Raw genomic sequence first — 14,593 nt, 5'->3', positions numbered from 1 at the left:
AAGTCTGTGAAAGGACTCCAATAAAATAAAGATATCCCAGCGTGCATATTTCCTAAATGACACTTTTTGATTGACTAAACATATCTAATCTTTTTTAAGTTCTTGGCAGGTCATCACTGTTAGGCAGAAACCTGTGCAGTTCCCTCTGGGACCACTGTAAAAGATTTAAGACTACAGGTGTTTGGCAGTAAACCCACTTCACATCTAATAAAACACACAGGCACTAATATTAAGCAGTTCAAAAACACGGTCACTAAAAGATATACACTCCCTTAAAAGAATATTAGACAAGTCTTAAGTAAAGCTCCACTTATTTTCAAACAGCGGTGAGCGCTTAACGCAGATGGTACTCTAATAATTTGTTTTAAAAGGGAGAGAAAAGCAGGATATAAACAGATCCTAACACTTTCACAAGAACACAGCAAGAGAGGAAGGCAGAGTCAAACCGTGAAGTTAGGGTTCAGAAAGCCGGATCCACTTTAAGAGGATCAGAACGAAATGTGTCCAAGGTCATACGGTTAAAAAGTGCACAAAAGTCTCGAAAAGGTTCAGAAAGAGTTGGACCAAAACACAAGGGACCAGTTAGATGGTCAAGGGGGCCAGCCCAGTCCAGAAGGTTAAGTGATTATTATTACCTTGTAGCAATCTTTAGAAAGGGAGGCCTGGCAGACACGGTACGTTAGAGTGGTGAGAATACTCCAGCGGGGGCAGTTGTTCCTGGCAGCGGATGCAAGTCGGTGCTTCGTCCGGGGGAAGAGAGGATCTCGTCGGGGAGGAAGACAGGAGTCCGTTGCACTGCCAGGGAAGAAACCAGCCGCGGAGTTCTCAGTTAAAAGGAGCGGTCCTTTGGTTCGCGGTCCAGTGGTAAGTGGCTATCCGGTTGCCGGGGTGCTTGGCACGGGCAATTCGACCGCAAGCCGTCCTGGGATGCGAGGAAAAGACGGTAAACTGGTTGTGCCCACCAGTCAGGGGAAGAAGACTCTCCAGCAGGGAGATCTTCTCTGTCGTCGGGAAGTGGTGAGTCGGTTCATTAGGGCTCCATGGGTGGTGTCGTCGTAGCAGGTCGGCTCAGCTTCTCCCTCGTCAGATTCTCAGGTCCTGTGGCGACTTCTGAAGTTCCAGTCCCCAAAGCCCTGCTTTTATGCAGCACACCCCCATTCACTCAGCCTAGCTGTCAATCAAACATGCTAAGGGCCAATCACACAAGAGTGCGACTTGAGTTACCAAGGTAACTCAGTCCAGAGTGCCTAAACCCCCTCCCACACCCCCTGTGGTACCCAGACAGAGTGGCACCACTTTTGGAAGCTTCTGTGGAGAAGCCCGCCAAAAGTGGAACAAAGGGCTCAACTTGGGTTGGAGTCACAGAAGAGAACACAAACGCCATTTTAGAATCGAGTCCTGGAAAAAAATACCAACCAGCGAATTAATATTAAATAATTAAACCGGCGGTATTTTTGAGGCTATGAGAATTAAATAATTAAAGTTGGTAGCCTCAAACAATGGGAAAATCCCATAGGGATATATTTGCGGTCGAATATAAAAAGTAGTATCCACTGCCACCAGCCAAAACTCGATCAGGGGGGACGGAGACATGCCCCCTCGACTAACAGACCCCGGGGCAATCGAATTGCGCCGACCAGTATGTCTACAATATGATGGTTTGTACTGGTTTCTGTTCATAATTTGGGACTAGTAAAGCCAATGGTGACTTTACATGCCCTGGGAGACAGTAGTCAGTCCCAGGGTATGGAGTCTATGGTGGGGTGTCACTATGACACCCCTGTGTCACTGCACGGAGAGTGCTGTGCAACACACATAGTAAAAACACATGAGACCCTATGGAGTAAAGGACTCCATAGCCCATAAAACACATTAACAGTCAAAGGAACACCATAAATCATGTCCAAGAGTGGGAGAAAATGAGTCTCACTCTTGGCAGGAGAAAAAAAACAAACTCCAGAAATTCAGCAAAGCTGCAGGGGGACTCACTAGGTTAGGAAATTCAGCCCAAAAAGAGAATTCTCCCTAACAATTACAAGTACAGAAATATTAAAGTGAACGCTTGGGGTCTTTCACTTGAAAAGTAGCTGAACTATTTGGTCAACATCTCCCGTGCCTTCTAAAGCCCCGCTTTGCCCAAATTCAACATTCTGAACTCCCATTATACAGAACACCACACATTTTATTTCCACGAAAATATTAAGGCAGAACTCGCAAAATCTACTAGCCCACTAGCATTGGTGAGTACTTTTCATGATGGGCGAGTACTATTTGCATGATACTCGACCTTGCTGGCGAGTAGGGGGGATGTTAGAAACATATTTATCTTTTACTGCAAACACACTGTTTGCAGTAAATGGCAAATACAGGTTTCACTGTACACACTTGCCAGCATTACAGCAAATAGGTAGTGGGCTCATGGCGACGTGCACCATTTTACAAAAAGCACTGGTAAATATTTTCTCACCAGTCACCTTGAGGCAAGTGCATTTCTCTTAGGTCGAGTATGCAAACTAAGGAACTCGCCCTGCAGTTCTAGTGGGATTTTTAAGAATTTGCATGGCCCATAACACAAATATTTGAACTTGCCTTACATTTTTTGACCGACTGATGTGCACTACATTACCAAACAAAGACATGTTCATGGTCAAATAGGGAGGCAACTCAATCTGTGTTCTGTTTTACTTGTGTTGCCTGCATTCATTACACAATTAATCTGCAAATTGTGCCCTTTTCCGATTCTCCTCTAACATGTCCAGAAAGGCTACTCTGGCTTCCATGACTGTCTTTTAAAAGCCTCCCAAAGTTTCTCAAGTCCTTCTCTTCCAATGTGCGAACTCCTGCACGCCTATTTGGCCTCAATCCTCAACTGTCAGATGCAGTTTATTTTCGAAGCATGAAAAAAAAAAAAAACTATGATCAATTGCTCCAGGATGTCTAAATCAAACTCCACAAGCCGATATGGTAGCCACTCTTTTCTGCTGGCTTTCAAGTGGTACATTTGCCTTCTGAGTTTCTTCCCTGACATCAACTTCACATACTGCTTCTTCATTCACTTAAGTTACGATACAACCACTGTGCTGAACCTAAAGCCCAAGCTGCAGGTCATATTGGTAACATTTCCTGTGTTAAACACTGTTTGAACTTGTCACTTTTCCTGCTTAATCTCTACCGGATACTCCTCACAAGAAATCCATCATGACTCATCCCTTCCACAAAACTGCATTAAATACTTCCTGACATATACCACAAACAACTTCCATATCTAACACAGAACATAATGATGTATGGTTAAAACAGTTTGCACCCCGTAAATACCTAAACTGTTAATGAGGATGAACAACAAATAATCTATATCTTCACAAACAGAGCCAGTAAACAAACCACGACAATATCATGTAGCATACCGTATACGTTAAGTTAATAAACTTGTATACCAAGCAATGACCAACCATCTTCGATAGGGTGTGTATTTCTCTGCCCCATATTCTGGAAGTAGACCAGGGTGAATGGAGTGGACAAAAAGGGATAGGGTAAAACGGGACTTGGCTTTGGGTAGAGAGACAAACAAAAGACACCAAACAGAAAGGGCTACGATCATTAATTCTCCACCCTGCGAGTATCTTGCCTTATTTCATAAATATGATGGGAAGCACCTCGTATACTGACCTGTGAATCAGAGTCCAAAACAAAAAGTTTTACCCTGCACTCGTTTTTTAACTTGGTTTCTGCATCTCGGGAAATCTAAAGAAAGGAAAAACAATGTTAGATTTACTTCAGATACTGTTGGCTATGCACCAGTGATCCAATAATAGTATCACTGACCAAAGCATACATTAGGCCTCATTATAACTTATTGAACAATATTCAGTGCCACATTTGCACATGATTTTCCTTGTGAGTATGACCTTTACTTTTTATTGGCAGACTTGTTATAACAATTTGAATGGCAAGAAAAATGAATCTTACTTTTAAACAATGATTTCTGTATTAGTCGCAAATCAACGCTCAACATTTAGTGGACGCAAAAAAAAAAAAACTAAGTATCACTGTGGTTCTGCAGACAAATTCGGTGCTGCTGATATTGAAGAAGGGTGGCCACTTGCATTGTGGGGCAGTCATTAAATTCATGAACACTAACTCTGCCTGTGATCTGCAGCACATAAGCAGAGATATTCAATGTTTGTGAAGACTAATGAAGATCTCCTGATGAAACAATGTAGACCATATTAAGTAAAATGCTACAGTAGCATATCCATGTGCATTATTTACAGTAAACTTTGGACAAAACGGAAGTTTACCCTAACAAATTAATCTGGGAAGTGTGGTAAATCAGACATAGGAGACGCACATGAACACATGATTCAAACAGACCATTATTAGAAAACTTTAAAGAATAACTTTCCCGAGTCCCCATCACTAAGATGAAATCCCTAAATTACAAAACAAACAAAAAAGGGTGCTCGTCAGGATGTCACAACTTAAGTAAAGTCCTCTGTCCAAACCCTAAACTTACTTATCACTAACCTAAATTTTCTGTAAAGAAAAAAGATGGAAAATAATTCTCAGGTTACTCCAGCCATGGAACTTTAGTGGAGGCTGGTTTTTGACCCCCACCCACTGGTGCATTATGTCTCTGAAGATTCTTAAGTAGGCTCTCTCCACAACAACTTAGAGTCTCTTAATGTTCAAAGAAAAGCATCTTTTTTTTTTTAATTAACAAAATGTCAAACAAGTTGGTTCAATAAGGCCTCTAGAGGGCACATGTGTTTATCCCATCGCCAGGGATATTGGAAGTTGTACTTTAGGAACTGGAAAGGCAACTTCCTCGAATGATGATCTTTGAGGTTTTTGTGGGTCTTTGTACTCAGGACCACAGTGGGCTTCTCCAGCCCCACTCATGTTAGTCCCACTTAAGATATTGGTGTCTCTCGCCCCAAAGGTTCAGGTTGTATCCTTCGCTTTCTTTGGCCTAGGGTAGACCATGGGCTTCTTCGGCCTGGTTGTTGGTGACTTTTCAAATACCATGGGTGTCGCGACTCCTTCAGCTCTTCAGTTGGCCCTTCTCAGGCTATTTGGCCTCTCCTGGTTTTGCGGTTCGTCAGTCGTGGACGATAGTCATCGGTCATGTCTTCGGCTCCTGGTTTGATCTCTCTCAAGCTATTGGCTCTTCTAGCCCCCGCAGATTCTTGAATTGTATCTTGCGGGCTTTGACCATCTCTCACCCCTGCTGTTCCTTGGTTGGCCCTTCTCAAGCTATGGGCTACTCTGGCAGTTCTTCAGTTCGCCTGTCCTGGGCTTTGGCCCGGATTAGCTTCCAAGTGTGAGAATTGGTAGTCTCAGCATCTCCAGACGAGGTTTACCTTCGTTGGCTCACAGGACAGTGCTCCCTGCATTAGCATTTCTGTGGCACCAGAGGATCTGCCTCCGTCAGAGCTTTGACGTCATCCTCTCACATTGGCATACGCCCTGCACGAGACTCCTCCCTTGCGTGGCTCTGCTCGTCTGAGATTCGCCCTTCTCAGCGGATGTTCTCCTCCTCTTTGGCTCTGTGGCTGCTTTTAAGTTACTACATGGATTTGCAACTTGGTTGGTCCAGGTGTTACCATTAAGGCTGCACCATATCCAAGTCAGAAACCCATCACCTCACTTTAATAATGGTCATGCTTAATCCTGATATATCCTACAAACATGTCAGACTGTAAGGGGAGGGGAGGGTGATGTTGCTGTAATTGGGGCATTGCCTGTTCCCAGACGGGGGGGGGGAGGCTGGGGTCAGCCCCAGTGGGCTCCCACTTGCCATATACTCTATGGAGGGTGTTGCATAGTGCGCTCACCTCCTCAATACGAAAGAGGGTGTTTCCACCCTGGGGAGAAGGGACAACTCGCAGGATTCATCACAGAAGCTAAAACAATACTCAAAATAAACCAAAAAAAGCAGAAACATTTGAGAAACAATAAAACAAAATAAAAACTCTTAACCTGACGCCAGTGTAGCAGCAATTTAGATTTCAATTGGGATAGTGCTCTACAAACATTAAGCATCTCTCAGGAAAGCCAACCAAAAAATGATTTCACAAAAAGTGTAAATAAGGTTAAACTCTGAAAACTTATCCACAGTAAGACCACATATCGCTATTAAAAAAATCTTATTTTTAGATATACCGTTTTGTTGGTGAGGAATGTTTGAATACAAAATAGAAGAACTCCACAGGTATTTAAAATGTAATTCACTGGGCCCAGCTACATCCCCCACAATTCCAATCAATTCTCTCTCCATACCCTCCGACTATGGAATGGCAATCCTCTGAAGGGAAAATGCAGATATATATATAGTGTGGGATGTATTGACCCACTTTTGTCTCGGCTATGCTGCATCACTGTTATGGTGCTGCCAGAAACAGCTAAATGGCCGCAAAACCCTTGTGCGTGCCAAAACCCCTGAATATCGTGCTTTTCAATGCACAAAAAGATGGCTGACCAATCTGCCACGCATGTCATTGGTGGAACAGAGCTCTCACTACTGAAATGTGTCACTGGGCTCCACAACAATTGAAAGTGGAGTGCAGAAGGAAAAAGCAGTCCTTTGCTAAATGAAACTCCAAATATTGCTTTAAATCACCTTTTCTTTGCTGCTGAAACTTCAGAATGCCGGTACAGAACACCTTCCAAATATTCAAAATTCTTGCCGGGTGCTACAATTGACATAGTTTAAGGAATCACTGAACTTACAAGGTCCTGAAAGGCTAAGAGCAAAAAGAGATCTCCACAGCAAAAGTGGCCTGCCTGTGGATCTGTAAATAAAATCTCTGTGCAGCAGAGGGCTACCTGTGATGGCAGCTGTCAAGGGCCTTCCTGATTAAACTTTAACATGTTATAAACTGAAAGTCAAATGTTTGCAATATGAGGCCTGTTACTGATAGTAACCCATATTGTAGTTGTTTTTGATCCCATAGGTTTAAATTCTTGAATGAGAATCCTATCTGTTGTTTGATGCAACAAGTTTGTTTTGTGCTAAAGTAAAGCCAAAAGAATTTAACAATTAAATTAAGCCTGGCTGGGGGATGTAATTCTGCAAGAACTGGAAAAGCAGGTTTTTCTCCTAGGAGGAGGGCCTTCCTCTCAGCAGGTGCTGGCTGAACTGTGCTAATTACAGGCTAGGCCAGGCTATTGTCTCCAGCCCAGGACTAAACAATGGACATCCTCGAACCCAGGATATTGAAGGTGTGAAAGGTTGTAAAACTGCTGCAGCCCAGGAAACTCCTGGCTGATAGAAGAAAATTCCAAAGGAGGGGGCTACCGTATGCTTCAAGGAGTGACAAATACGGATCATTTGGTGTTAACAGGATAATTAATGAATATTTTTATAAGATGTATAACTTATTATCAGAAGGGGTGCAAAATCTGAAAATGGCAGATTAACCTAATTTTTAGCACTACCTTTGAAAACTTAGTACAACTGTAGCTTATTCTGAACAGGAATGGCAATAAATGTGGGTTTATGGGGACTGTATTTCAGCTAGAATCGTGAAACTTTATACACACATTCCCATGGTAAACGTGCATATTTGTGGAAATCTACAGAAATATTGGAACCTGTTCTCATTACAAAATTAACAAAATTCAGCAGAAAGCCGAAACAAAGTCTGAGCTGTGAAATTTTGAGGAGCAGATACTCTATAAAATAAGCAATCTGTGTATGTGACTTTTTTTTATAGAGGTTGCACATGTGTAAATATGTATTTTGCCAAAATTAGACTTTGTGTTCCAGTGGCTAGGGGTGGATTCTCAGCATCATAAAATTATACCATAAAGATGACACTCTGTTTCTCTCCTCCTATCAAGACAGAGAGTAGACTCTGACCCAATCACCTTTCACAGGGGCAAGCTTAGCTAAGCCGGCCCAATACTCTCCTTTCGTAATGTCAACTGGCATAATATATAGGGACAGCTGACAACACATAGGGACTTCTGCAATTTTTCTATCTCCTGACTGCTGGCAGAGCGCTCTGCTGCTGAAATCTACATCTTCCTTGTTCCAGACTCCAGAAACTTGGCAAAGCAAAGGCCTATGCATAGATGAACCATTCTCAACTAGGTCTCAAAGTCTAGAAAAGAATCCCAAAAACCTAGAGGAATCATCATAATGCGTGCTGTTAATGCTTGCCTGCTGAATTGAAATATCCTAAGAACCAAGAAGGGCAGATCCCGTGCCGTGCTGTGACCAGAGAGCCTTGCTGACCCTGTCCAGTCCAATGTGCCCAGCTGTCAGTCCCTGATAGACCCGATTCAATGGCGGTCCAGAATCCTGATGGTCCAAAATCTTAAATCCATTTGTTTTGTGAGTATTAACAGGAAGCTAGAAACTGTTCATTACTGTGCATTATCTTGTCCCCTCCTAACCTCTGAACTATCCTTACTTCCATAATCAGTAACATTGTCTAAATCCGTAGTGAAATCTCATTCTGTCTATCTGTAAAAGCATCTTTTTCCTAGTCATTTCGTCAACTTTTATCTATTAATTTCATTTGAGTGACCAGCCTAGAGCTCCGAGGTGGACATCGAGGAACCAGGATTGAGTTGCGAATCACTCCTGACTCTTACATTGTGCCGTCATGGTGGCTTAGCTTGGATGCTCTAGTCCATAGTCAATATTTTTCTGATTTTAGAACTGAAGCCTCTGTCCAAATTCTCGCGCCTATTTTACAAAAACGGCCTTTACTAAAACCTCTATAACTCCTTCAGTTTTATGATAGAAACGAAATTTCAACTCCTACTTGTACCTAACATCCACAGCTATCCATAGAACCTGCATTACAAAACAGTGCGATATTCCCGTTATTGCGAATATCGCGCAAGGAAAAGTTGCCAGCAAATATGCATTGTGCCAAAGCCTTAAACTTCTGAACCCTCTTTCTATAATGTCCCACTTTGCCTTTGAGATCCAAACTACTTTCTTCTGATTAAACCATTGCTTGTGATTGTTTGCATTTGTTCAAAGCGGCTCCCATAGTAATTTATAATAATTTAAGCATTTTTCCACACATTTAGAGTTCTTGCTCAGACACTTTAAAAGTCATTCTGACAGTTGAATAGCCCACTTTGTTTTTCTCTTTCTGTGTAAGGGGGAGAAGGGGGAAGTGAGACACTGTTTGATCTGTACTATTTCTGAATATCTGCTTTCTCCTCACATCTATTTAAATTTGCTTATTGGTGGGTGGAGACATGTTGCAGGGGAATTGTTAACCACAGTGCTATCGGTTCCAGACCCATTCAAAGTTTGGTGTTCTCTGCTGCATTCTGCTTGTGTTTATAAATTGATTCCCAGTGTATTAAAGATATTATTCAGTGTTCTGTCACCCCATTGGTGACTGTTGTATCTATTAGAATATATATTGTGAGTTTGATCTTAAATAAATAAATCATACCTTTTACAAACCAGCCTGATTCCTGGTCCAGCGTGACCCGGGGTATTTTAAGTAAGGGGTCTGATACGAGTGGCACATCTTTCAAATAATTGAATCTATATATCAAATAGGTTTTTCCATTGCGCTGTACACTAGGCCGAGAGCAGAATGGATCTCCTGATTGAAATCCTTAACAATAGGCAAAGAATACATTAAATAATGTTGATGGTAACAGCAATTCTAAGTACATTTAAAATGAGGTAGAATAAATTGATTTATTTAAGAAAGACTGGATCTCTATATTCGGTATTAGGCCTAATGCACCTTAGAGACACTCCATTTTGATTTATTTGCTTGCAGTCTGAATGGAGAAATGAGATTTGTCAACTAAAGCTTCTTTGCTCATATGCCTTTATCCTGTGTGTAACTTTCAAAAAGGCACAATTTACTAGGATCCCGCCTGTGTCTCAAAGAAGCACCTGATGGGGTTTAGTTGAAGAGAGGAACCATGATCTAAAAAGACAGATATTTAGGTAAAGTTAGAGGAGACTATGCACCGCTTTGAAATGAAGACGGGTTGTGCAGACAGGTTCTGCATACACAGATCTTTGAATGGAAGGTCCGCCACTGCATGTGCACAGAAGCTAAGAGTAAATGCACAGCACAGCAATGCCCAAGATCTAAGAATCTGCAGCAAACGATCGTGCAGTGCCTGGTGTAATCTGCCTGGTGTACAAAGTAAAGATCTGGAGAAGTGCAGGGTAAGGAACAGGGTCTTTTTAGATATAAGCAAATTCAGATACTATTACAATCAATCAAATTAAGATACTATTTTAATTAAACAGATTAATATACTACTAGAGGTGTGCCTGGGGGTACCTGTGAGCCAGGAAGTGAAATAGCAAAAGTGGAATACATTTTTGGACATGCATCCTATTCTATCATTTTAAAGGGAAGCAACCGCTATGCAAAGGCAAGCATAGGAACTACATCTACCTACGCATAACTTTCCCTCGGTACGAAACCCGAGAGATACTTATTTGTGAATACTTGCTCAGCTGTTCTTTATGAGATGGACATGATGTGCTAAGACACAGGAATACCCACTTTCAGTGATCTCTCTTGACCATGCAATCAAGAGGGAGAGGGTTGACAACAACAACGGAGACATCAGGGAGAGCAGAGGAAGAAAATAGGAAATCTGCATTTAAATAACATTTGGAGTTAATGTACTGGAGCGTGGGTGCACCAGTGGAAAGGCCTTCAGGCTGACCGCTAAGGCACCATCAGAAGGGAGCCTAATTGGCACCACAAACACAAAATCTGGCCCCTTTACAAGTGAATGGCGGCAGTACTTCTGAAGCAGCACATTTAGCTGGGCGCTTTGAAACACAATTTCTTGTTGAATAAGCACCTTATAAATGGCACATAAAAAAAAATCTTGCATCTGTCTGCTAAAGGTCAGTTTACCAAGAGAGCAATCTAACTTGCAACAAAGTTGGGGAAAACCTATTTTTTGAAATACACTTGCATTGCTTCTGAACTTCCTGACAACACACAAGGCCAAAAATATATACAGGATGTAACTCGCCGCAGCTGGCCTTCTGCCCTGTCCTACTATTGCTTCAACTAAGGAATGCTAGCTAACCTTTAGGAACACCTAGGGTCATTCACCAGAAACTCGTTTCGTTATGTTTGCACTTGGGTACATGAAATCAAGCCGGCTTTAAATAGTTGTGCCTTTTCTGATAAAGAAAAAACATCCCAAACGCCTGTATCGCCAGCAGAGCAGATGGTCAGAGAAAACCACTCCAATCTGAGCCGCTTCCTGGGGAGAATCATTTTACAAACATAAATGTGGGCCCCTTAGGGTTCACGGGTCAGGACAAAACGTAGGGATTTCAGCAAATGCATGCAGCTTTCTCTGAAGCGAGGTCACACTTCCTGCCCACATAAAATAATACATGCTGTAGTGTTTGCTTAATTTTGACCAAAACGAAATATTGTGCAACGTGTAACTGCCTGGAAAGACTGAGTCAAAAGGCAAAATACTGTTGCTAAGGTGCATTTTCAATGTATGACCATAGCATGACTAAGCTTCCTCTGGTCTATTTCTTTTGAGTACAGTTGTATTATAGGCGAAATTCAAAGCAGGTGTGTATTTTAAATGCGTTCACGAGCCATGCCCCGTAGTTTCGTGGCAAACTGCTGCTTCAAGTTAGGCGTTAGAATAATATTACAAAAACCAACATTCGAACTTCGATTGCGTTGCATTTTATTCCAAGACAGCGGTGTACCAGGGGTCTGTATAAACACTGCTCCAGTGATTGTTCCCGAGAAGTCCCAGTATGCACAACAGACGGTGGGGAGAGTGCCTATTTCTCTAAAACGTGATGGCTAAAAGGCTGTGAATACATAAGAAGCTCTGCCATTGCTTTAAGTAACCCTCAAGCCCATCGGTTTTAAGCCTTGCACAGAGACGTTTTTATGGGAGGGCAAAAGGGGCACTTGCCCAGGGGCCCCACCAGGGGGCCTGATCTAAAGAAGTAAGATTCCATTGTTCACCAGACTTAAATAGCACATGTCAGGATATTTTATGGCATGCTGCTGAGGCTCTAAACCCATTGCCTGTCTGTTTTGAGAAGTACATGCTGCCTTGATCAATTCATCATGTAATGCCTTCTGTGTTCACTGTGGTATAAATAGTTTGTGTGCTCAAAGGCACAACTCTGTGGCATTATGTTCATCATGTGCAATAGCTAAAGTTGAAATGCATATTGATAAATTGAATGCCACAATTGTTTAGAAGTTCGCTCAGTGTGTCAAGCACTCCTTGCAGAGATATGTGTTCATATGCAAGATTAGTATAGTACATTCCAGCAAAGCTGGCTGAGCCTTTCCTATGTTTGAAGTTTATAAACCTACCTGCATATTTACTTGGTTTTATAGCACAAGTGCATTATCAGCAATGTACCTGCACCAGATAGGGGTTGCTATAAGAACTAACATATTGTCTGTATGGTGAAGGTCTAGAAATTGGTTTGTTCAGATGGGGTGTTGTAAAACCTAGGCAATCACCTCCAACGATGAGCATAAACTATTAGTCCAAGAGGCGAATACGTATCCAAATTCAAGACTGTGGCACAAAAGCGCTCATGCTTGTATCCTGGCTTTGTCAGAAGACGATACAGGGATCGTGGTCAAATCAGCTATTATCTTTTACATTACTTTGCTGTCTTATGTGAGGTTTGCCTTCTTGCATGCAGTGGCATTGTTTAGCCCATTACTTGATCTTTCTTCTTATGTAGGCAATTTGACTGGAAGGAGTGGTAGACAGAAGAGAGAAGACCAGATGTGGTAGGCCACAGGCAAGCATGTATTAAGGTCTGCTAGTTTGACACAAAAAACGGTTTGCTTTTTTGTAAAAGCCAAAGTTTTTATGCATGTTTATAAATGACAATGTCAAAAGCCATTGTTTTGGAAGTATTTAAAGCTTTAAAATATGAAAGAAAAACCCAGATTAAATGTGTTAAATCACATCGACTGGTATGCAGGTACTTATATACTTCCCTTTATGATGGAGAGAATGAAGTTATAATCATTCCCATTTTTTATCGTAATACCCTTCTATAATATTTTGTTTTTATGAATGGTCATGTTTGGTAATCTAATTTGTGTACTTTCCAAATCAGTTTTATAAAATGAGATTGTTTTAGTTCATAATAAGAACTGGAAAAGAAAGTGTTCAAATGCAGAAATTGCTGAGTTGGCACAAATCCACTCCTTAACCAATGTGGGATCCTGGGCATCTCATTTAATCTTGTATTGCCAAACCTCTCAAAATTGCCAGTCCCTAAACCTTTCAAAATTGTCAGCCCTTCAGAGTGATTTCCTTCGCAGGGTATGATCTTCATAAAAGCCTCACTCATAGGTTCACAGGCTATAGTGTTCCTTCCACTATAATAGGGAGCATTGATTTATTGCACACCACAGCACTTGTTCCTTTGATCTCTAATGGCAACACTATTTGAAAACCATATCCCACTTCTTATCCCAGTCTGTCTGGATACAGACACCTTCCTGGTAGCTTCGAATATACCATGGTATGTGTAGATTTCTCCTTTCTTCCAATTGGTCTCCTCTCCATGCTTGAGCACTTTTGGATTCTGTGAGGCAGCTAATGCGAGTTCTCTGTTATGTTATTTAGCATTTATATAGCACTCTATATAGCGCTCTGTCTATTCTGGGTTACATGTACCTTTTACCTACGGTCCTGAATTATTACTACAGGCGACATACCTTCTTGGATGCTATTGATAAAAAGTCTCCTGTATCTATAATTGAACAGAAGTAACCTCTCTGTAGACTGCTTATGTTGTCCTTCAAAAGCTACTTGTTTATTATTCTGATTAGAGCAAGAATGAAGAGGGTAAGGGGACTTAAAAGGAGTAAACATACTTATTTTTAATGCTGATTGCATGCATATCAAACAATAGGTTGTGATCAGGATGAGGGGGTGGGGGTGCGACCAGATATTCTTGATTACTTAATTTCTTTGGTTTGGTGGAGGGGGGGCCCCAAAGATGTCGGTGCCCAGGGCTCCAAAAGTGGTTAAAATGGCACTGGCCTTGCATGTCATTACAGAAGTGAAAATACAATATTACAAGTAGAACTGCTCTGATCCCAAAAAGGGCTGTCCAGTCACAACCAAAAGCAGATGCTTTTTAGAGTCATTCAGTGCCATCAGTAATATGCAAGTTAGGGGTGTAGGCAAAGCAGACTCTCGGCCCATCCTTCCCACTTAGGGCGACGAAGCAAAACGGAAGAGTGATAGCTGGAATGGTTTGAATGACAAAGAACCGCTAGCATTGCTCTGGCAAACCTGCCATACCATCAATTTTCAGCTTTCCATGCATTTACAGAAGGGGAAAGGCCATATACAAATCAAGCTTGGCCGCAACACAAACAGGGCATTACAGCCCAAACTGTTACGTCGCATCCCTTCTGCACTTCAGTACAAATGACCACAGATCTGTTTCAGTCATTTGACATCATCCACAAAGCGGATTTGCCATACATAACCAAAGAGCGCTTTGGCGAAACATTAATTACCAAGAGCGCAGCATAGCAGGAGTCATGATACGTTACTAACACAAGCATTTAAGAAAATTAAATATTGAAATTAA

General features: G+C 41.8%; 1 protein-coding gene across 9 annotated transcripts in view; it reads right to left on the bottom strand.

Annotated features, from left to right (window-relative positions):
• DOCK9 (dedicator of cytokinesis 9) overlaps nucleotides 1-14,593 on the bottom strand; it is a 2,709,375-nt gene that overhangs the window by 1,607,218 nt on the left and 1,087,564 nt on the right. For all 9 annotated transcript variants that reach the window (XM_069639825.1, XM_069639823.1, XM_069639827.1 and 6 more), the window contains exon 10: nucleotides 3,670-3,744. In XM_069639825.1, coding sequence (XP_069495926.1) covers nucleotides 3,670-3,744 — 75 coding nt within the window. The remainder of the gene's footprint in view (nucleotides 1-3,669; nucleotides 3,745-14,593) is intronic.

This window comes from Ambystoma mexicanum, chromosome 7q (genome assembly GCF_040938575.1).
Source record: "Ambystoma mexicanum isolate Mex_15411 chromosome 7q, UKY_AmexF1_1, whole genome shotgun sequence".
Lineage (NCBI taxonomy): Eukaryota > Metazoa > Chordata > Amphibia > Caudata > Ambystomatidae > Ambystoma > Ambystoma mexicanum.
Note: the sequence above shows the minus strand (reverse complement) of the source record. Positions and strands in the feature narration are given on the sequence as shown.